At 37.8% G+C, this 22,752-nt stretch overlaps 1 protein-coding gene across 1 annotated transcript in view; it reads left to right on the plus strand.

Moving 5' to 3' along the window:
• Positions 1-22,752, plus strand: part of ZFYVE9 (zinc finger FYVE-type containing 9) — a 196,940-nt gene that overhangs the window by 148,130 nt on the left and 26,058 nt on the right. The window contains exons 11-13 of the mRNA XM_024739235.1: positions 4,153-4,377; positions 6,231-6,313; positions 14,064-14,168. Coding sequence (XP_024595003.1) covers positions 4,153-4,377; positions 6,231-6,313; positions 14,064-14,168 — 413 coding nt within the window. The remainder of the gene's footprint in view (positions 1-4,152; positions 4,378-6,230; positions 6,314-14,063; positions 14,169-22,752) is intronic.

Consider the following 22,752-nt stretch of genomic DNA (forward strand, 5'->3'; position numbering starts at 1 on the left):
TATTTCTTGGGTGTCCTAATCTAATCCTTATGAATTGAGAGCACATTTGTGTAGCCTAGTAACATGGTGATGAATATGATGGCACAATTAAAGCTGCCTTAAACCTTCCATTGTCTTCCCACTGCAATTGGAATAAACTCCATTTTATAAAGGTCCTATATGATCTAGTCCTTAAAGGTCTCTTTGACCTTATCTCTTAATAGTCCTCAGTTTGCTTTAGCTACATTGATCATCTTTGTGACTTTTGAACCTGTCATACTCATTTCCGATTCATGATTTTTGAATTTACTCCTGCCCGACCTGGAGTGCTGTTCTTTTCAGAGCTTTACTGGCTGATTTCTTCTCTTCATTCAGGTTTGTTCTCAAATGTTTCTTTCTCTGAGGATTTTCCCTGACTCCCATGGCTAAAGAAGTATTCTCTCCCCTGCCCCCGTCAATTATTCACATTACCTTCCTTGTTGTATTTTCTTCAAAACATTTATCACTAACTTAACTAACTGAAATAGTTTGTGTATCTTCCTTCATTAGGATATAAGCTCTATGAGGGCAAGAGTTTTATCTGTCTGGGTCAACTCTGTATACCACCCTTTAGAACAAATGGTCTGGCACGTTGGAGAGGCTTAATTTAAAAACTGTGAGTTGGGGAGTAAATCAGTTGGGGTGATGTCACTAGCAAGCTTTTTTTGTCATTTGGCGGAAAAGCACCTGGAGGAAAGGAGTCCTGAGAGAACACTTCTATTAATAAAAATGCTGTGCTTATTATTCCTGACTTGCTGTTCCCACTGGGACTTGGAGACAAGGGAAAATACTATTTAGATCAGCTTAAGAGTGTTTCTGAGACCCAGTGTGTCTCTGGTTCCTGAGAAAGAAATACCATGGGTCACTCAAGCAGGTCACTTGGGAAGTTTCTATAATTTCAGATCTTTGAAAGATCTTTTTCTTTTTATTATCTCTTTTTGTCACCTACTCTCATTCTGTAGTCTTCCTTATTTTTTCCTTTAAATTGTAGCCACCTGGGTTAACCCAGATGCACTTTTGCTTAGTTTAAATTTCTTTCTTATCCTATATAGATTTATCAAAAGGCAATGTAAACTTTAAGGCACTATATTACTGATTTGTATGGTATTAATTGCATTCAACTTCTTTGAATTTTATTTTTATTAATGTGTAATATACTAATAAAATTATAGGCCTCAAACGCAATGAAGTTTGCTCTTTCATTTTGAAAAACTACTTATTTATTTGTTTACCTACCTATTTATTTATTTTGGCTGCACTGGGTCTTGGTTGTGGCACACGGGATCTTTTAGTTGCTGGCATGTGGACTTCTTAGCTGCGGCGTGTGGACTCTTAGTTGCGACACACGGACTTCTTAATTGCGACATGCGAACTCTTAGTTGCGGCATGATGTGGGATCTAGTTTCCTGTCCAGGGATGGAACCCGAGCCCCCGGAATTGGGAGCATGGAGTCTTACCCACTGGACCACCAGGGAAGTCCCTGATCTTTCATTTTTTTAATGTGAAAGTTTATCTCAGCCTAAGAATTAACTTAGACAAAAATGTATTTAGAATACTTTTAAGCTAATTTTTGTACTTAAAGTGTACTTTTGATCTGAAAACACATTTCTTTCTTTAATTTGGAAAGTTCTTAGTTATTCTCTCTTTGAGTATTACTTCTCTTTCACTCCCAACATTGCTTTCTTTTGGAATTCTTTTTAATGTTGGAGCCCCAGTTTAAGTCTTCAAATGAAAGCTTTTTTTGGTCAAATTCTCATACCCAGTATTTTATTTTAATTGATATCTATACCCATGGAATGTTACTTATTTTTAGATGAGGTGATAAATGGCAATCTAAATTATTCATTAGAATTGATAGAGATCTATCAATTTTTTTTTCAATTTTGAAGAAAGTAAATGCTTAAATAATAAAAGATATATTTTATAATGTAAAGGGACATAATGAAGAATCTGAGTGTGATTGGGTAGGGAGGAGGGTTTTTAGGTGGTAGAAGCAGAAAAGTTATTAGTATCTGTGGAACAATAACCAGTAATAGATTCCAGTCTCTTATAGGGAGATCCCAAAGGAATAATGAATGAATGCTTTGAGTACCAAGCTTAACACAGTTTTCACCTCTGAGCTGTATTCACTAGGGTATTCTTGTGAAAGATAAACATTATGCTGTCATTAGAGCTTTAGAGGACTCCTGTGGTGTAGTCTCCATTGTGGAGGGAAAAAAATCTTCTCTTTTGTTTCCCATTCTCTCCCCACACCCTAACTCAAGTGAAAAGATGAAAATTTATAAAAACCTTACTCTAAAATCTTTGATAAAGCAAAGAAAGTTGTATAATGTTTGGTTGATCATTCATTATTTGTATATTTGCATTATAAAAGTAATAGTTAACATTTTTTGAGAACAAACTGTGCAAGGTGCTGCTTGTCATTTTACATATATTCTATCGTTTATTCACATCAGGTCTGAAACTTAGTATAATCTTCCCTTGTTGTCATAGATGTTGAGGCTCAAGTCAAGTAACTTGCCCCCAATCTCATAATAGTAAATGATGGGACTAGTGTTCAAACCCATGTTTCTGAGACTCCAAAATCTGATTTATTTCAAAATAACGTACTACTTCCTTGATATGGGGATTATTTTGGGTTTTTTTTGTTTTTTTCGTTTTGCGGTACGCGGGCCTCTCACTGTTGTGGCCTCTCCCGTTGCGGAGCACAGGCTCCGGACGCACAGGCTTAGCGACCATGGCTCATGGGGCCAGCCGCTCTGCAGCACATGGGATCTTCCCGGACCAGGGCATGAACCCGTGTCCCCTGCATCGGCAGGCGGACTCCCAACTGCTGCGCCACCAGGGAAGCCCTATTTTGTTTTTATAGATCTGGCCCAGCAGCTTAAATGTAAAGCCAGATTTGGGGGTTTTTCCCCCGTAGGTTCTCATTTATTTTTTAATTTAATTTAATTAATTTATTTATTTTTTGGCTGTGCCAAGTGGCATGCAGGATCCTATTTCCCCAACCAGGGATCAAACCCGGGCCCCCTGCATTGGGAGCGTGGAGTCTTAACCACTGGACCGCCAGGGAGGTCCCCCAGATTTTGTTAATCCTGGGGCAAGGGGTACTACCCCTAAATGTATTTGGCAGATGATGATGTGCAGGTGAACATGGCTTTCAGTCATAAAGTTTCTGGTTTTGTGGGGAAGTCTTCCCTTCACTTGTGTTCCCTACTGTCAGCATAGCTTCCACTTCACTCAAGGATTCTATGTTCCATCATTGAACTGTTCTGCAAATAGACTCTATTTTTCAAGGAAAGTAAGCATTTAACTTCTCTGATGGCGATTTCTGTATTTGCTGTTATTTCTTTCAGAGGCATCAAAGGAAGCTTGCACATGTCTAGTGAACAAATCTGCTGTTACATTATTGAACAGCTCTTGTCATGAAGTTCTTTTGTAGTTCTAAACTGAGGAAAATGTCTCCTTAATGAAGGGTGATTTGTTGCTGTTTCATTCAGAAAATATTTGAATTAGAAAGTGCTTAGTTAAGAGCATTTGCAACTAAAAAACAAAAAACCTGCCTAATATGAATTTAAATAAACCCTAAGTTGTTTATGTTTCATATTTGTCTCAACCAAAAATAGAATAAATCCTGTCTGTTTTACTACTTTCTCCATAAAGTTTCTTCCCTTAATATCTCATATATATAGTTGTACTTAATGTCTTAATTCATTATGTTCATGAATTGAATTTATTTACTCAATGGGATTGTAAGCTCTGTGAGAACAGGTACCTAATCTTAACATTTTTTGTGTGACATTTGAGGCAATAATTTTTATATGAGACCTCTAAAGTAATTCATACAGTAAGTTTAGTCTAAAGGAAGGCATCAATATTTTTGGCTTTTAGCCAGACAAACTAGAGTGTGATAATGCAAGGCATTTTATGCTCACCAGAAGCCCTGATGAAATTGGAAAACAAGTTTTCATTTAATAAATGCCATTTATTTAAAAACAACTTTATAAATATGTGTCTTTCATAGTGAAAGGTTGGGAATTATTGTTTGGTAGTGTCTGGCCCAGTGCTGATAATAATGATTATTAAAAATATGATTGATTTATTGATGGTAAGTAATGAACTTTTTTGTTTTAGGGAATGTTGTAGGCAACTTGGGACATTCCTTCTTCAGTCAAAGTTTCCTTGGCAGTAAAGAACATGGCGGATTCTTATATGTGACATCTACTTACCAGTCACTGCAAGACCTAGTACTCCCAACCCCACCTTACTTGTTTGGGATTCTCATCCAGAAATGGGAAACTCCTTGGGCTAAAGTGTTTCCCATCCGACTAATGTTGAGACTTGGAGCCGAATATCGACGTAAGTATAAAATACCCTCTTCTAAGCATTATGACCAAGACGTAATGACTAAACAGACTTGAGATATTCAGAGAGCCCCATGGTGATACAATTAAACAGAAGTATTCTTTTGAAATAGCTAAGCTAAATTTGGCCAGTGTCTCTACTTATTTTGGCTATAATGGGAAGAACTCAAAATAACATTATTGCCTTGTAAACTTACTGGTTTTATAGGTTTATTGATAGATACATGATCATCTTCAGAAAAAATGAATATCAACAAGTAACTATTTTTTATAGTATCTGTATATGGTAAGTATTTTTTTGTCACTTGGTTAGAAAATAGTTATGACAGATTATATTTTATATAATGTAACAGATACTGGAAGCTAGTGGTATAGAGATCACTCTCAGCTGGTAAAGTAAGCAACAAAAGAGCCTCCTTGCCCATGGCCATAGCAGTGCAACTAAGCTGTGGTTGTTTTTAAAGATATTAAGGCCTAATTGCAAGCTTTATTTTATTTTATTTATTTATTTATTTTTGGCTGTGTTGTGTCTTTAGTTGCGGCACACAGGATCTTTCTTTGCAGCACACGGGCTTCTCTCTAGTTGTGGCGAGCAGGCTCCAGAGTGTGCGGGCTCAGTAGTTGTGGCACATGGGCTCCAGAGCGTGTGGGCTCTGTAGTTGAGGCACGCGGGCTCAGTACTTGCAGCACGTGGGCTTAGTTGCCCCGGAGCATGTGGGATCTTAGTTCTTTGACCAGGGATCGAACCCGCATCCCCTGCATTGGAAGGCAGATTTTTAACCACTGGACCACCAGGGAAGTCCCATGCAAGCTTTATTTTAAACTTTATATCTTTTCCTAATCAACGTTGCCCTGGTCTAGGAATCAGACCACTTGAATAACGTTATTAACTCTTCCACTTACTAGCTCTGTAACTTTGGGTGAAGTCATTCAAGTTGTCTGATTGTCAGTGTCCTTTGCAACTGGAGATAATAATACTTGCCTTTATATTGCATGGTATTATTAAGAGGATCAAATGAGATCATTAAAAATTATTTTATAAAACATAAAACAGTGTATTATATGTTTTCAGCAGGTCACCTTCAGTCTTTCACTTATTTATTCATTCATTCAACAAGAATTTAATAAAGGCCTACCATGTGTAATAAATCCAGAATTCAGAAATGGCTGAGATGTGGTTATAGGCTCTTGGGAACCTTTGTAAGGAAGATGTAGAAATCATGATTATAGTAGTATATTATGTCAAAACACATGTTCAAAGTTAACAGAGTTCTTTGGGAGTTCAAAGATGGGCTCTAACTTCACCAAGAATGAAGGACCAAGGTACCTCTGGACTGAACTGTGAAAGAAGCATATGAATCAGCTAAGTGAAGTAGGGAAAGGAAAGGATTGTGTGCAGAGGAAAAACATTTGTATTTTCCTGTGTTGTACAGGCAGTTGAAACTGTAAAGTTCGAGGAGTGAGCCAGCTAATAGGATCACCTGGTATTTGGCTTGTCTGAGGAGGGTCCTGAATCAGAAATGTGTAAGAGTGAACTCTTTTAGACTTCCTGAGCACAGAGGAATCAGGAGATACTTGTTTCCTGGAATATATTAATCCAGTTTGGAAAAGAGAGCTTCTTAAGACATGTAGTTCATTTTTGAAACAGCTGCATCAAAAGACTGGTGCGGTTTGTAGAAGGCTCCGAATTTGTCTGTGATGCTGTTATGGTAAATGCTTTCTGAGCCCTAAATTTTATGCTCTAATGAGTCATTACAATTATATTTTGAGAACTCTATGAAACATGATGTCTCTTTTGCCAAAATTTTAAGCTGCCAAACTTAGTCTGATCATTTCCCATTTCCATAGTTTATCCTTGCCCACTGTTCAGCGTCAGATTTCGGAAGCCATTGTTTGGAGAGACGGGGCATACCATCATGAATCTTCTTGCAGTAAGTTGGGAATTTTTATTTTCTTTTTCCTTACTGGGGTTTGCATGAGAAGGAAGAGAAGGATTTTATTATTTTGTTAATACCCTGCTGCTTCACGTAGGTGAAGATTTACTATAGGAAAAGAACAGAACATGTATATTCTTTGGAAAGTATATGGAGGTTTGGAATGAAATAGTACAGGATTCTGGCTCTTGGTTATACACTAACTAAGTGACCTTGCAGGATTATTGTGAGGAGTAGTTATACTTAAAGCACCCAGCATTATGTCTTGTTTTAATTTTAAGCTTGGCATCCTGATGGTGTCCCCTGTTTCTGTGTAGCTTACTGTTCTGCCAAAGATTGGTCAGAGATTGTGTTCAGATACCTCTAGCCAGTAAGGCATCTATACTTTCTTGATGGATCTGCATGGACTGGGATTCAAACGTCATTCTTTTTTTTTCTGCTGGAGTTGCTCATGTCTCCTCTGCACATGCATGGGCTCTAACCCTGTTGACCAAGAATGTTGGTTGGCTTGGGCCCATTAAGTCACTGCTGCACATGTGCACAGACTAAGGTCAGTCCTGGGTATTTGGAGAGTTCATGAAGTTCCATATGTCTGTCTCATTCCCAGAACTTCTTGTTAAATCTCTCGCTAGTCTGCCTGCTCATTACTTGCTCCAAATAGGCTAGCATCCTCAGGCTAACAGGGCCACTGGTCCTTTTCACTAGCCACTGAGATTACCACTTTAACTGAGACACTCCAAATCAAGCAAGATCCTTCAAGCAGCAAAGTATATTGTTTTCACAAACTACCTTGCCCAGGCTGAACTATGAACAGGGCTAAAGGCAGCCCCAGGCAAGAAAATCACAGATTCAACTCTATTCTTCTTACTTGAAGTTCAGTAGTTTTTATGAATGAACACATCTCAGTGTATTGTATGTCTTTGGTCTAATTCCAGGGCACTGAAATGGTTTTTTTGGTTTGTTTTGTTTTTTTAATAAATCTACCCAACTGTTTAGTTGCTTTTGGGGGACTTGTTTATTTCCTCACTCTGTCATGCGATTGTAGTTATAGTTCCAGTTATCTTTTAAAGAGATGTAAACTAAGAAAGCTTCTTGTAGGTTTACCCATGTAGTTGCCATTTCCAGTGCTTTTCATTCCTTTGTATAAATCTGTATTTCCATCTGGTGTCATTGTCCTTCTACCTGAAAGATTTCCTGTAATGTTTCTTATAGTGTGGATTGGCTGGTGGTGAATTATTTTAGCATCTGTACTTCTAACAACGTCCTTTGTATTTGAAAGATGCTCTCGCTGGATGTAGAATTCTAGGCTGACAGTTTAATTCTTTGAGAATTTTAAAGATTTGCTCTATTGCCTTCCAGTTTGCATTTTTTCAGATGAGAAATATGTTTTCCCTCCTTTGTTCCTGTCTACATAATGTTTTATCCTTCTCTCTTTGCTTTGAAATTTTTCTTTTTATCACTGTTTTTGAGCCATTTGATTATGTGCCTTGGTATAGTTTTTTTCCATGTAGTTTCTTGTGCTGGGGTTTTCTGAGCTTCTTAGATCTGTGTGTTTATAGTTTTCATCAAATAATTTTTCTGTCCACCCCTCCTCTCCTTCAGGGACTCCATTGTTAATAGACTTATTAGCCTGCTTGAAATTGTTTCACAGCTCACTAATGCTCTCTTTTTTTTTTAAATTTATGGCCGTGTTGGGTCTTCGTTTCTATGCGAGGGCTTTCTCTAGTTGCGGCAAGTGGGGGCCACTCTTCATCACGGTGCGCGGGCCTCTCACTATCGCGGCCTCTCTTGTTGCGGAGTACAGGCTCCAGACACGCAGGCTCAGTAATTGTGGCTCACAGGCCTAGTTGCTCTGCAGCATGTGAGATCTTCCCAGACCAGGGCTCGAACCTGTGTCCCCTGCATTGGCAGGCAGATTCTCAACCACTGCGCCACCAGGGAAGCCCACTAATGCTCTCTTTATTTCTTTTTCAGTGGTTTTTTTTCCTCTGTGTGTTTCATTTTGGACAGGTTTCTTTTATTGCTGTGTCCTGAAGTTCACTAATCTTTTATTTTTATTTATTTTTTTCTGAGTTAGAACTTTTTAATTTTTTTAACATCTTTATTGGAGTATAATTGCTTTACAATGGTGTGTTAGTTTCTGTTTTAAATCTTTTATTTTGCAGTACTTAAACTGCCGTTGATTCCATCCTTTTTCTTTTTTCCTGTAATTTCAGCCATTGTAATTTTCATTTCTAGAGGTTTGACTTGGGTCTTTTTCTATATCTTCTGTGCCTGTACTTAACTTTTGAAACATCTGGAATATAATTATAATAAGTATTATGATGTCCTTGTTTGGAAATTCTAACGTGTTTCATTTCTGACTCAGTTGCCATTGATTGATTTCCCCCCCACCCCCAGCATTTTGAGTTGTATTTTCCTGCTTCTTTGCATCCTTGATATTTTTAAATTTTTTTATTGGATGACAAATATTGTGATTTTACCTTGCTGGATGCCAGGTATTTTTATGTTCCTATAAAAATTCTTGAGTTTGGTTACAAATAACACAGTTAATTTATCTAAAAAATAGGTTGATCCTTTTGAGTCTTTTTTTAAGACTTGCTTTTAAGATTTGTAAGGTGGAACCAAAGTCTTGTTTATTATAGGGCTGATTATTCCCCACTACTAAGGCAAAACCCTTCTGAATACAGCTGACCCTTGAACAACGCTGGTTTGAACCGTGAGGGTCAAATCCACTTATACGTGGATTTTTTTTCAACAGTAAATACTACCGTACTACCTGAGCCATTCTTGGTTAAATCCTCCAGTGAAGAACCACGGATATGGAGGGCCGACTATAATTTGTACATGGGTTTTTGACTGCACAGAGGGGGTCAGTGCCCCTAACCCCCACATTGTTCAGAGCTCAGCTATATTTGTAATGACTTTTGGTGTTGTCTGGAATTAAGCCAAACTTCACAGATTAAGCACAGTCCTTCACAAGACTGCCATTACTGCAGATGCTAGCTGCAAGTTCAGGGGTCCCCAGACCTCCCACGTTCTGACTAACTAGATACAAGTGTGGGAGATCCCACTAACCCATCAGGGTTGATAATTCACTAGAATGATTCATAGAACACAGCAAAGTACTATGCGGTTAACCCTTAAACAATAGGGCTTGAACTGCTCAGATCCACTTACATGTGGATTTTTTTCAATAAATATGTACTACACAGTCCATGGTTAGTTGAATCCACAGATACAGAACTGCACTTCAGAGAGCGGAATGTAATGTTATACATGGATTTCTGACTGTGCAGGGGTTGACGCCCCAACCCCCATGTTATTCAGGGGTCAACTGTACTTATGATACAGTTTTATTATAACAAAGGAGATCTAAATCAGAAGCAGCCAATAGAAGAGACACATAGTGCAAGGTCTGGGAGGGTCCCAAACAAGAAGCTTCTTTGTCTTCAGGAACATGTCACTTTCCACATACATTGGTGTGTAACAATACATATGGAATGAGCTCCTAAGCATCTGTGTCCTGAGTTTTTATTGGAGTTTCCCTACACGGCCTGATTGATTGAATCACCGGCTGTGTGACTGAACTCAGTCTCCAGCCCCACTTTGGCAGAAGTCAGGCTGATATCACATGCCTCAGAGCCCCAGCCTCTCATCACATGGTTGATGTTTCTGAAATGGCCAGCTGCCACCCCAACTTATCCTTTTAGCATCAGTGTCATCAAACTGACATAGACTCTCAGAGTCTGCCAGGAATAACAAAGGCACTCATATCACTCAGGAAATTCCATGGGTTTAGAGGTTACCTCTCAGGAACCAGGGGCAGAGGTCAGCCAAATTCTTTATTATACAGTAATACTTTACCCAGTGCCCATGAATTATGAGCTTTTTCTATCTGGGTTTTGGCAATAGGCACTATTCCCAGACCTGTGTAACAGATAATGCTCCCAATAATCATTTCAGGGATTTCTTTTGCTAGCCTCAAGAAGTTTCCTCACACACATTTGCTAATCAGGACACTGCTATTCTGATGGGACCCTCTGTGAACCTTTGGAGTTCTCTCTCTGCAGTTCTCTCCTCTCTGTCCTGTGAACTCTAACTACCTTGATTTTTTTCTCGATTTTCAGTTTTGTCTCCTCAACTCAGGAAGTCTGCCAGCCTCTGCCTGGGTTCCCGCTTCCTGCATCTGAGCTTGGAAACTCTCCTAAAGCATAACCTGGGCAGTCATAGAGCTCATCTTGTTTGTTTCTTGTCTCTCAAGGACCACTGTCCTTTGTTGTCTGAAATTTGGTGTCTTGGAAATCATTGTTCCATGTGTTTTGTGTGAATTTTGGTCGTTTAAGGCAGAAGGCTAAATCCAGTCCTCTTTTCTCCATCTTGGCCAGAAGTGAAATTTTTTAAATTATATTTTAATCTATAAGATCTCTCTCTCTATTCTTCTATTCCAACCCCCATCCCTTTGTCCCTCTTTGGTAACTTTAGTTTTTAGTCACATTTTTGACAAGTTAGTTTTTCTTTCAGATTGTAATCTATTTTGGAATGAAAAGGAGATATTTATCCTGTAATCGAGCAACAGCAGCCTACGGTTTTTATGGCCTATCTCAATTCATTTTTACAAATATTTATTGGATTATCTACTGAAGCATCTCACTCTACATCATCACTTTCTCCCTAGTTTACCAGGATTTAAAACCTATTGATTTCAACACCTTTTCACTGTTTCTCACTCCTCCGGCTTTTCTGTTTATCTACATTAAGATTCCATGGTTTCATCATTAAAATCACTTTTTTACATAATTCTAGTTCTTTTTTCACTTTTACCCTGTGTTGTGGTAGCCTGGCAAAATGTAAACCCTGATTAAATCTACCTCTTTGTTTAAAATTATTTTTTAAAATTTATGTATGGTAAAATCCACCTTTTTTGGCATACATTCCAAGAGTTTTAACAATGTATACAGTTACGTTACTACCACTGTCACAATCAAGATACAGAACAGTTCCATCACCAGAAAATTTGCTGGTGCACCTGTAATGTCTGGCAACCATTGATCCTTTGTCCCTATAGTTTTAGTTTTTTCAGACTGTCCTATAATGGAAATTATACAGCATGTAGCCTTCTTAATCTGGCTTCTTTTACTTATCATAATGCATTTGAGATTAATCTGTGTTGTTATATGTATTGTTGGGAAGGAAATAAAATCTTTTTCTTCTACTCATCTCAGGTTCTTCAGCTGGGGCCCTCTAAATTAGACTGGCCAAAGACTGATTAACAAGAGGCATATTTAGGGGTACTATATTCTGGTACCCTTCAGTATCAATAGGTCATTCATTTTTATTGCTGAGTAGGTTGTATTGTATGTATGAACTACAGTTTATTCATTCACCTGTTGATGCATATGTGGGTTTCTAGTTTCTGGCGACTGGGAATAAAGCTGCTATAAATATCCATGTATTAAGTTTTGTGTGAATATTTAGTTTTCATTTCTGTGGGAGTGGGATAGTTGAGCCATACTGTATGTTTAACATTATAAGGAACTGAAATTGTTTTCTAAAATGCCTGCAGTATTTTGCATTCATCAGGTATAAGGATCCTTTTTTTTTGGCCAGTACTCATTATTTCTCCTTTTTGGTTTTTAATTTTTGCCATTCTAATAGGAGTCTAGTGGTTTTAATTTTTGTGATTTTAATTTGTATGTTTCCTGTGATGAATGATTTAGAGCATCTTTCATTTGCTTATTTTGTCTTCTTTATATCTTCAGTGAATGTTCAGATTTTTTCAACTGTTCATATTTTTAAAATATGGTTGTTGTTTTCTTATTGTTGAGTTTTGAGAGTATTTCATCTATACTGAATGTAAGTCCTTTGGTAGATTTGTATCATTTAAAAATATTTTCTCCCAGTCTGTAATTTATCTTTTCATTCTCTTAACAGTGTCTTTCACAGAACAAAAGTTTTTAATTTTGTTGAAGTCCAGTTTATTAATTTTTTTATGGAGTGTTCTTTTTATATCATATCTAAGAACTTATTGACTGAAACTTATATCACAAACATTTTCCTCCATGTTTTCTTCTAAAAAGTTTGTAGTTTGGGATTCCCTGGTGGCGCAGTGGTTGAGAGTCCGCCTGCCGATGCAGGGGACATGGGTTCATGCCCCGGTCCGGGAAGATCCCACATGCCGCGGAGCGGCTAGGCCCGTAAGCCATGGCCGCTGACCCTGCATGCCCGTTGCCTGTGCTCCGCAACGGGAGAGGCCCGCGTACCGCAAAAAAAAAAAAAAAAAAAGTTTGTAGTTTTATGTTTTATATTTAGGTCAGTGATCCATTTTTAGTTAATCTTTATGATTGTTAGGCATTGTTTGAAGTTGTTTTTTTCCCACTTGTATGTCCAGTCATTTCAGTATCATTTGTCATTTACTTGCCTTTGCACCTTTATCAAAAGTCAATTGATTATACCTGGTTGGATCTAATTCTTCCTTCATTCTTCACTTACATCCAAGCTTAAATATGAGTGAAGACAAAAAGAGTAGCATACTCACCGGTCTCATTTTAGATTCATGACCAATACCGTTAAGGGAGCTCTTGGACCTACCTGGCAATCCTTCCTGGTCCATAATACATTCCTACTTCCCTAGATGACTATTTGCATGTGATCTCTTCTCAAATTTCCAGTGCCTCCTCTCCTTTCCTCAGTTTCAGCTGATAGCTTAGCCCAATTTCCCTGAGTGAATAGAAGCAATCAGAAGATAATTTTCACACAGTTCCATCCAGCAACTTACTAATATCTACACGTTTTCTTTTCTTAGCCTCCAGGACACCATTCTTTCTTGGTTCTTCTCCTGCAGTCTTCTGACTTCCCCTTCCTATCATATTCTACATCTCAGTAAATGGCAGTTCCTGTCTTCAGCTTGCCCAGGCCATGAAATTCAGAGTCATCTCTTTTTTTTTTCACATTCCACATCCAACCTAAGGGCAAATATTGTCCTTTTTCCCTTCAAAATATATTTAGAGTTTGATAACTTCTCACCATCTTTTGAACTGTTAACATCTTGGTTCAAGTTATCACTGTCTTTTGCCTGGATTATTTTTATTATGCTTATCTGATATCCTTTCTTCTATTCTTGTTCCCTTTCCATCTATTCTTTACAGAGAAAGTCAGAGAGATCCGTCAAAATAGGTCAAAAGCTTTTTCAAAGTTAAGGCAAAGGTCCTTGTGGTGACCTACCAGACCCTATGAAATCTAGCTGCGTGCTATCACTTTGACCTCAATTCCTACCATTCTTGCTCATTTTGCTTCAGCCACACTAGATGTGGAGTATGTATGCATGCATGTTTTACTCTACAGGTATTCATTTAGTCCCCAGGATGTTCCAGGCATTTGGGATATAACAAGAACAAAACAAGTGAGCATCCTTACCCTATTGGAGCTTACCTTAGAGGGAGGAGATAGTTAAATAAATACAGAAAATGTTAGGTGGTGACAAAGCAGGGATAAACATTCAAGTATTTGTTTAATATTGTATATAAAGGGTATATGAAACTTTTTAGTCTGCTTCTTTGTAAGAGTTTACAGACTAATCAGAGAGTAGAATATACACAATGGGGCTTTCATTATACATTTTCTTATTATTTAAATGAATGAGATCTTTTAATTTTGACATTCTTTTTATTTATGCTAATTTTATTACTATAAATTAAATCCTGCCATTGATGAATTCTTTCTTCCACTTCAATCTGGTTTTGCCCAGGACTTTAGAAATTACCAGTATACATTGCCAGTAGTTCAAGGTTTGGTGGTTGATATGGAAGTTCGGAAAACCAGCATCAAAATTCCCAGCAACAGATACAATGAGGTAAGATTTCCCATGAATTTTTCATAATTGAATATCAAAAATGAAGATGAGAAATTCATGATTACATGTAAATTTTTAGTTAATCGACAGTGAAATCAGTTCATAGTATTATATGACTTAGATCAGTGATAGGGAATTCCATAACAGAAAGACAAAATGTTAAATTCATGATTTATGTAGTCTTTGCTTGTGTCATGTGTTGTGTTTTGACCTTTTGATGCTGACAGTCAGTGACAGATTTGCTTTTTGAGGTATGAAATTAACTTTATAATATTTATTAGTGGTGGGATCTTTTATTTTTCCCTCTTTCTATAAGTATATATTACTTTTAACTATACTTAATGTTTAATCATAGCTAACCTATAAGTCCCAAAATTATTTTTAAATAAGTTTTTGAAAGCAAATGTTTGCATTTTGAATTAAGCTGTATTTCATAGCTAACCTATAAGTCCCAAAATTATTTTTAAATAAGTTTTTGAAAGCAAATGTTTGCATTTTGAATTAAGCTGTATTTTGTAACTAAAATGAAATTGTCCATACTACACATAACAGAATTATGTAATAGCTGTTCTTGCCTATTTGCCATGTGAAGTAGTACTTGAATTTAAAAATTTCTTAAAATGGGTTCTAAAGTGTTGGATAGTAATCATTGTGATTTAAAATAGAAAATTTAAAAATTAGTTTGATATAATGTTAAAATTTGTTGTTTCATTAGACAGGGTGATAACTCCACAGTTACTTCTTCTACCGTATCTTGGTATAAAATAACGTGTTCCCTCCTTCTCTTTCTTCCTTTTCTTCCTTTCTTTTTTCCTTTCTCATTCAGCCATTTATTCACTTACTCATTTGTACATTCAATAAACATTTTATACTTGATATACACTTAAAATCACAGAAATGTCTTACTGGACTTTTAAGCTCAGGGCTCAGTATTATTATGTAGGAATGACCTATTTGAAGAAAACATTTACCCTGTGGCTTTCTGTCTGATGGCTTTTTTCAGGACACTAGAAAATAGTAGTTAGAATGTGTGCTTAATTTTTCATGGGATACAATTAGCTATTAGATAGTCCTACCTTGGAACCATGCTAAACTAGAGTCAAATCTTTAAAGAGAACTATTTTTATGTAATTTATGCCCTAAATAGTTTTTAAAGGAGGCTATGCTTTGAAAACTTGTTTTATTTCCCATATTTGAAATGTTGTTATCTATTTCACAAACGTCTATTAAATATATTCTATGATATGATACAAAGATGAATCGGACATTTTGCCTGCCTTCTGGGAGCTTATTGCCAGAAGTGAGATGATTAGATGTCAGCTGCAAGTGGATAACGTACATTGCTATCCTTGATGTTTACAAGATGGTACTTTGTGTTTGGTAATAAGATCTGTTTATACAAGTATATTTGTAAAAGCTTTGAGACCCCCATAATTATTTCAGTACTTGACTGAGGACATTCATGACAACAACTGCCATTCATATTATCTGCCTTTATCTGAATTCTGCCTCCTAGGTTTATGGTTGTGCAGGTTCAGAAATCTTTATTCAAAAACAGTAACTATTTCTTGTCATTTATTACATTTAAGTTTCAATAAAGCTTACCAATTATATATCACTTATTTTTCTTACTTGATTTAGCAGACTGACTTCCCTTCTAATTCAATTTTTGTTTTAACTCAGTGTAATTTTATTTCTCATGATGTTGGACATTTGAATTGTCTTGTGTCTAATAGTTGAAAAAGTAATTTCGTATAATTTCATTTAATCACCACAGTATGCCACTTTTCCTCTCATTCATTTTTCTTTATTTGTACCTTTAGTTTTTCTTATCACTCCCTGAACTTTTTTTTCTTTTGTTTATAGCCTTTGCACAAGCTCTTTTCTAATTGTTGCACTTCCCCTACTCTTCATTTGCATAACCCATACTCAATTTTCAGGTTTCAGTTTAAATGGCATTTTCTCAGATAGGCTTTCATTTTTCCACATATTTATTTCAGATAGGCTTTCATTTAATAACACACATTCTATGTGTAATATTCACTATATTTGTAATTCCTTATTCAGTGTCTGTTTTCTCTACTAGACTTTTAGTTCTATGAGGGACTGTGTCTGTCTTGTTTACCACTGTATCATTAACAGTCTATGTAGTATAGAGTAATTGCACAAGAAATATATATTGAATGAAACAGAAATAAAATATAAACAACATAAAATGTAAAAACAAAATATAGATATATAAATAATATAAAAATAGCTAAAAGATAAAGTAATGTGGAAATAAGTGCTGAAACTTATTGGAAGTTTATTAAAGATTCAAAGAAGGGAGAGCTCTGATAAATGAAGCAGTCAGGAATTTGCTTTATGTCTAAATGAGCCTGAATCCCTAACAGCCAGAGCAGCACATTCCATGTAGATGTTTATAAACATTCATGTAAATGTAAATGAAGGAAAGATTTGAAATGGACGGTGATGGATGTATAGGCACTATAAAGTGAAGGGTGGAAAATAAGTGAAAAGAGGGATAGATACCAGCCTAAACAAAAGGCAGGAAAGCACCAGGAATGGGCATGTCTGGTAGGGAGGATGGGAGATATCAACCTGCCTAGTGAAGAAGAGGCTAAAGGCGACTGGGAAATGAAGTTGTACAAAGAGACTGCTGGATATTCAGAGGCTTTCAGAAACCACACAAAGGAGTCTAGACTCTAATATGATAATTTGTAGAGGTTTTACAGGTTCTAAAGCAGAAAAGTGAATTAACCAAAGTAGAATTTTAGAAAACTGAGTTTTGGCAACTATATGTAAAATGTGGAGAGAGGAGGCCTCTAAGTGTCAATTGAAAAAAAAAAAGAAAAGCACAGCGTAAAAGTTGAGAATTATGTTTTATACAGTGGCCTTATTGAGGACTGTAGCCCAGGATACAGCCTCTCAGATAGCTCTGAGGAGCTGTTCCAAAGAGGTAAGGGAGGAGCCAGGATATATAGGAGTTTTTGCTGGGAAAAAACAAAACAAAACATGTAGTTGAACATCAGAAGAGTACTGCTAATCATAAAAAAAAAACAGACATCTCAAGTTAATGATTTTAGTGCTTTTCTATTTATGGGAAAATGCAAGAGTCAGGGCTCACTGAAATTATTCCTTAGACAGGCATCTTAACTCTCTAGGGCCAGTACCCTGTTTTTCTCCATCCTGATTTACTAAGGGTGCACTGTTGGTGGCAGGTGCAGTGGCTGATGACTTGATGATAGGCAACATTTGTTGTTTACCAGAATGGCATGCAACATTCTTTGTTTACTGAAATGGCAGGCAACATTTTTTTCCATATAAGGAAAGACTTTAAGCTTAGAAAGCTAGAAGATAATATTTCTGAAGTAGTAATTTTAATAAATGAAGTAGTCATTGTATATAAATTTTCTAATCTCCTTCATCAAGGCCATGCAAGATCTCTGTTGGTCTAGGTAACGCTACTCATGTTCTTATGATGAGATTATTTTGATCATTGTGTTAACTAACATCTATTTAGGGTATATTATATATCAGGTACTATTCTAAGCATCTGTGTATCTTCACACTATTTCTGTGAAATGAGTAGGGTAATTACCTTTTTACAGATGAGGAAATTAAGGCACAGAGCGAGCAAGTGTTGGAGCTAGAATCAAACCCAGACACTCTAATTCCAAACCCAGACACTCTAATTCTACTCTTAAACACTATACTAAACCGATTTTCATAGACATCAGTTTAATGATTACATCTGATTGTAGGGCTGATTATAGGGTCTTTACAGAGGTAAAGCCCTAATCTAGTATGACTTACAAGAAGGGGAAATTTGGACATAGATATGCATAAAGAGAAGGTGATATGAAGAGACATAGGGAGAAGATGGAAGTCAGGTCAAGTCCTTGACTCTGCAAGTCAAGGAGAGAGGTCTGGAACAAATCTTTCCTTTTACAGCCCTCAAATGGAACCAGCTCTGCTGACATCTTAATTTTGGACCTCTAGCCTCCAGAATTGTGAGACAATAAATTTCTATTGTTTAAGCCACCAGTTTGCAGCACTTTCTTATAGCAGCACTAGCACACTAACATAGCAGTCCACAGTAAATAGCTAAACATCAAGACAAAATATGTGGGGGGAAAATGCAAAGGACAATGGGGCAGAGAAGGTGAGCCCTATGATTACCCTACTTTACTGTCTGGAGTTTCCAGGCCATAGAGCAGTTAGCGGGGGGAGCCTAAACTGAGCCTAGAGGTCTCCCTGCATTGAAGACAGTGTAGGGAGGGCATGATGGCTAGAATTTACAAGACAGATTATGGAAATAAAAGAACTCTGGAGATCTGCAGGAGGTTCCTATTTTGTCTTCAGCTGATTACTAATCAGTGCATGTATGTGAGAAAAACACTGGAAAGGAGCAGGGAGAACAGTTCTCAAAGGTCCAGGAATAATTTGAATTCTTATGAGCTAGAGTAAGAAAGGCACAAATAATTCCTAAGGATCGAAGTTATCCATAAATTTAGGCTGCTCTGATCCTACCTAACAAGCTTAAAATAAAGCTTCAACAAGATCAAGGCACATACCTGTTAAGGAGAGACACAGAAAATATAAAAAAGACCCAAATCAAGCTTCAAGAAGCAAAAATGACAATGAGATGAAAAATACATTGGATGAGATTAATGGCAGATCAGACACTGCTGAAAAAATTTAATAAACTTTAAACAGCAATAGAACTATCCAAAACGAAACACAAAGAGAAAAGGCTGAAAAATTAAATGAACAGCACATGATTGAGATGTGGGAAGTGCTGGATGGCCTAACTCTGTAATTGAAGTCTCCAAAGGAGAGAAGTGGGTTGACAGAAAAGATATTTGAAGAATCAGTGATCAAAAATTTTATAAATTTAGGGGCTTCCCTGGTGGCGCAGTGGTTGAGAGTCCACCTGCCAATGCAGGGGACACGGGTTCATGCCCCAGTCCAGGAAGATCCCACATGCGGCGGAGCAGCTAGACCTGTGAGCTATGGCCACTGAGCCTGCGTGTCCAGAGCCTGCACTTCACAATGGGTGGGGCCATGGCAGTGAGAGGCCTGTGTACTGCAAAAAAAAAAAAAAAAAAAATTTATAAATTTAATGAGAAGTATAATCACATAGATTCAAAAAGCTCAATGAACTCCAGCTGCAGGAAACAGGATGAAAACTACATTAAGGAACATTATAATCATCATAATCAAATTGCTTAACCCCAGAGGTAAAGAGAAGAATCTTAAAAGCAGCAAGAGAAAAAAATCCACATTATATACTGAGGAATGAGTATAAGAATGACAGCAGACTTCTCATCAAAACAGTTCAATCCGAAGACAGTGTACAAAATCTTTAAAGTATACTGAAATAGATAACCTGTTAACCTATATTTTATACCTAGTAAAAATATGTTTCAAAAATGAAAAGCAAAATGCTTTTTCAGAAATATAAGAGCTAAAAGAATGTATTACCAGCCACCTATTCTACAAGAAATGTTAAAGGAAGTCCTTCATGGAGAATACCAAATAATGGAAATCTGGAACCACACAAAGTAATGAAGAGCAGCGGAAATGGTTAAATATATAGGTAAATATAAAAACTCTTTAAAAGATAATTGTTTAAAGCAAAACTAACAACAGTGTTTTGTGGAGTTTATAACTTACGTAGAAACAAAGGGTATTTCCAGGAAAGGGGTAATAGAAGTATACAGATGTAAAGTTTCTATATGACATGGGATGTGGCATAATATTACTTGAAAGTAGATTGATAAGTAAAGATGTAGAATAAAAATCTAAAAGCAACCACTAGAAAAATTTAAATGGAGAGGTATAGCTAATAAGCCAACAAAAATAAACTGGAATTATATAAAGAAGGCTGAAAAAGAAGAAAAGGAGAACAAAGAGGAGATATAACAAATAGGATATAAGTGGCAAGATGCTAGATTTAAATCCAGCCATATCAATAATCACATTAATTATAAATGACCTATGCACCCTCAATTAAAAAGGGGAAATTGTTAGATTGATAAACAAGAAAGATTCAGCTATATGCTGTGAATAAGAAAACCACTTGGAATATGAGGATACAGATAGTTTAAAAGTAAATGGATGGGAAAAGATATACTACAGTAATACTAATCAAAAGAAAGCTTGAGGGCTTCCCTGGTGGCGCGGTGGTTGGGAGTCCGCCTGCCGATGCAGGGGACACGGGTTCGTGCCCCAGTCCGGGAAGATCCCACATGCCGCAGAGCGGCTGGGCCCGTGAGCGACGGCCGCTGAGCCTGTGCGTCCGGAGCCTGTGCTCCGCAACGGGAGAGGCCAAAGCAGTGAAGGTCCCCCGTACAGAAAAAAAAAAAAAAGAAAGCTTGAGTGGATAGAGTAATATCAAAATGTATTTCAGAATAAACAATATTACCAGGGACAAGGAGGCACATTTCATAACTATAAAGGGATCAATTCATCAAAAGGGGACAACAATCCTAAACATTTGTGCATCTAATAACAGTGCTTCAAAATGCATGAAGCAAGAACTGTTAGAACTATAAGGACAAATATAGATAAATAGAACTACAAGGATGAAGTCACAAGTATATTACGAGATTTCAGTAACCCCCTGTATCAATAATTGATAGAAGAAGTAGACAGAAAATCATCAAGGATATAGAAAACTTGAATAAAATACACACTTCTCAATAACCAATGGGTCAAAGAAGAAACCTAAAGAAAAATTAGAAAATATTTTGAGCTGACTGAAAATGAAAACGTGGCATATCAGAATTTGTGGGATGCAGCTAAAGCAGTGATTAGAAAGAAATTGATAGCATTAAACTTCTATATTAGAGAAAAAAGACATCTCAAATCATTGACCTACTCTTCTACCTTAGGAAATTAGAAAAACAAGAGCAAATGAAACACAAAGCAAACAGAAGAAAGGAAATAACAAAGACCAGCAATTCACAAAATAGAAGGCAGAGGGCTTCCCTGGTGGCGCAGTGGTTGAGGGTCCGCCTGCCGATGCAGGGGATGCAGGTTCGTGCCCTGGTCTGGGAAGATCCCACATGCCGCGGAGCGGCTGGGCCCGTGGGCCATGGCCGCTGAGCCTGCGCATCCGGAGCCTGTGCTCCGCAACGGGAGAGGCCACAACAGTGAGAGGCCCGCGTACCGCAAAAAAAAAAAAAGAAGGCAGAGAAACAATTTAAAAAATGAAACTAAAAGTTCTTGAGATCAATAAAATCAAATTTCTAATCAGATTGATTAGATAAATAGTGAAAATACACAGGGTACAAGAAAGGTGGTAGAGTAGGAGGACATGGAGCTCACTGCCCATCCCCCCCAACAAACACATCACCAGTGCATCAACATGTGGAGCAATTCTCACTGAAAACTAACTGGAAACTGGCCTCAAGATTCTTGTACAACCAAGGCTCTAAGACAGATGCACAAAATCGGGTAGGAAGGGAAGAGAAGTGATCAGGTCAACCTGTGTCCCTAGAAGGAGACACAGAAAAGGAGGGGGATTACATAGGCTCAGAGATCCTCCCTGGGGAGAGAGCTGTTCAAGCCACATATTGGGCACCCTAGCCTTGAGGTCTGACACTGAGAAGATGAGCACCTTAGCTGGTTTGAAAACCAGTGGGACTAACAGGAGGGCTGTAAGACTCTGATTATGAAGTGCATGCAAACACTTGCTACTCCTGAAAAAAGGTGGAGGAAGGAGATTAAAGCTGCATAGAACTCTGGATGGTTTCCCATAACCACTGCAGCATGCACCCCAGCCTGAGCTGAGTGCCCTTTCCATCCCCAGTTGCTCCATGACACAGTTCCACACTAGGGCAAGGGCTGCTGCAGCCAAGGGGAGTGCGTGGTTGTGAAGGACAGAGCCAACGTGGACCCAGAAAGGCATCTGAATGGGGTAGGGGCAGCCATTGCTGGTGTTTATGGAGGCAGTGCATCTGAAGCACTCTAGGACTCTGACGGACCAGGCCTACCATAGCCCGCATTGCAACCCATGCTGAGCACCCACTTCAGCCTTTCTTGCTCTAGTACTGCTCCCCTCCGGAGCAAGGGAACTGGTGCTGGGAGTGGGAGATCACACACTTAGAGGGAACTGAGGCAGCTTGGACCTGACCCTCAGGGATTCTGCTCCAGCAACCTGGGGCCTCACTGCACCCCAAATAGGGTGTTGATGGCCAGCGAGCAGAGGAGAAGCCCCAGCCCACACCTGGCTCTCTTCCTAGCCACTCCACCTCCAACCCCACTTTGTACCAGGGTGATAGCTGCCGGCACAGCCTGGGGGAAGAGACGGTTTGTGCTTGTGTCAGATGCAGCACTCCCACCAAAGCCAGTCGGCCCATGCACTGTATAAGGACACTCATACAAGGACAGCCCCTCAAGACCAGAATAGATAACTGTGCCACCTAATTTCATAGACACAGAGGAAGTTAAGCAAAATGAGAAGACAGAGGAATTTGTTTCATTTGAAAGAACGAGAGAAAACTCCTGAAAAAACAACTAATGAAACAAATAATTTACCAGATCAAGAGTTCAAAGCATTAGTAATAAGAATGCT

Source organism: Neophocaena asiaeorientalis, unplaced genomic scaffold (genome assembly GCF_003031525.2).
Source record: "Neophocaena asiaeorientalis asiaeorientalis breed wild unplaced genomic scaffold, Neophocaena_asiaeorientalis_V1.1 scaffold138, whole genome shotgun sequence".
Taxonomy (NCBI): Eukaryota; Metazoa; Chordata; class Mammalia; order Artiodactyla; family Phocoenidae; genus Neophocaena; species Neophocaena asiaeorientalis.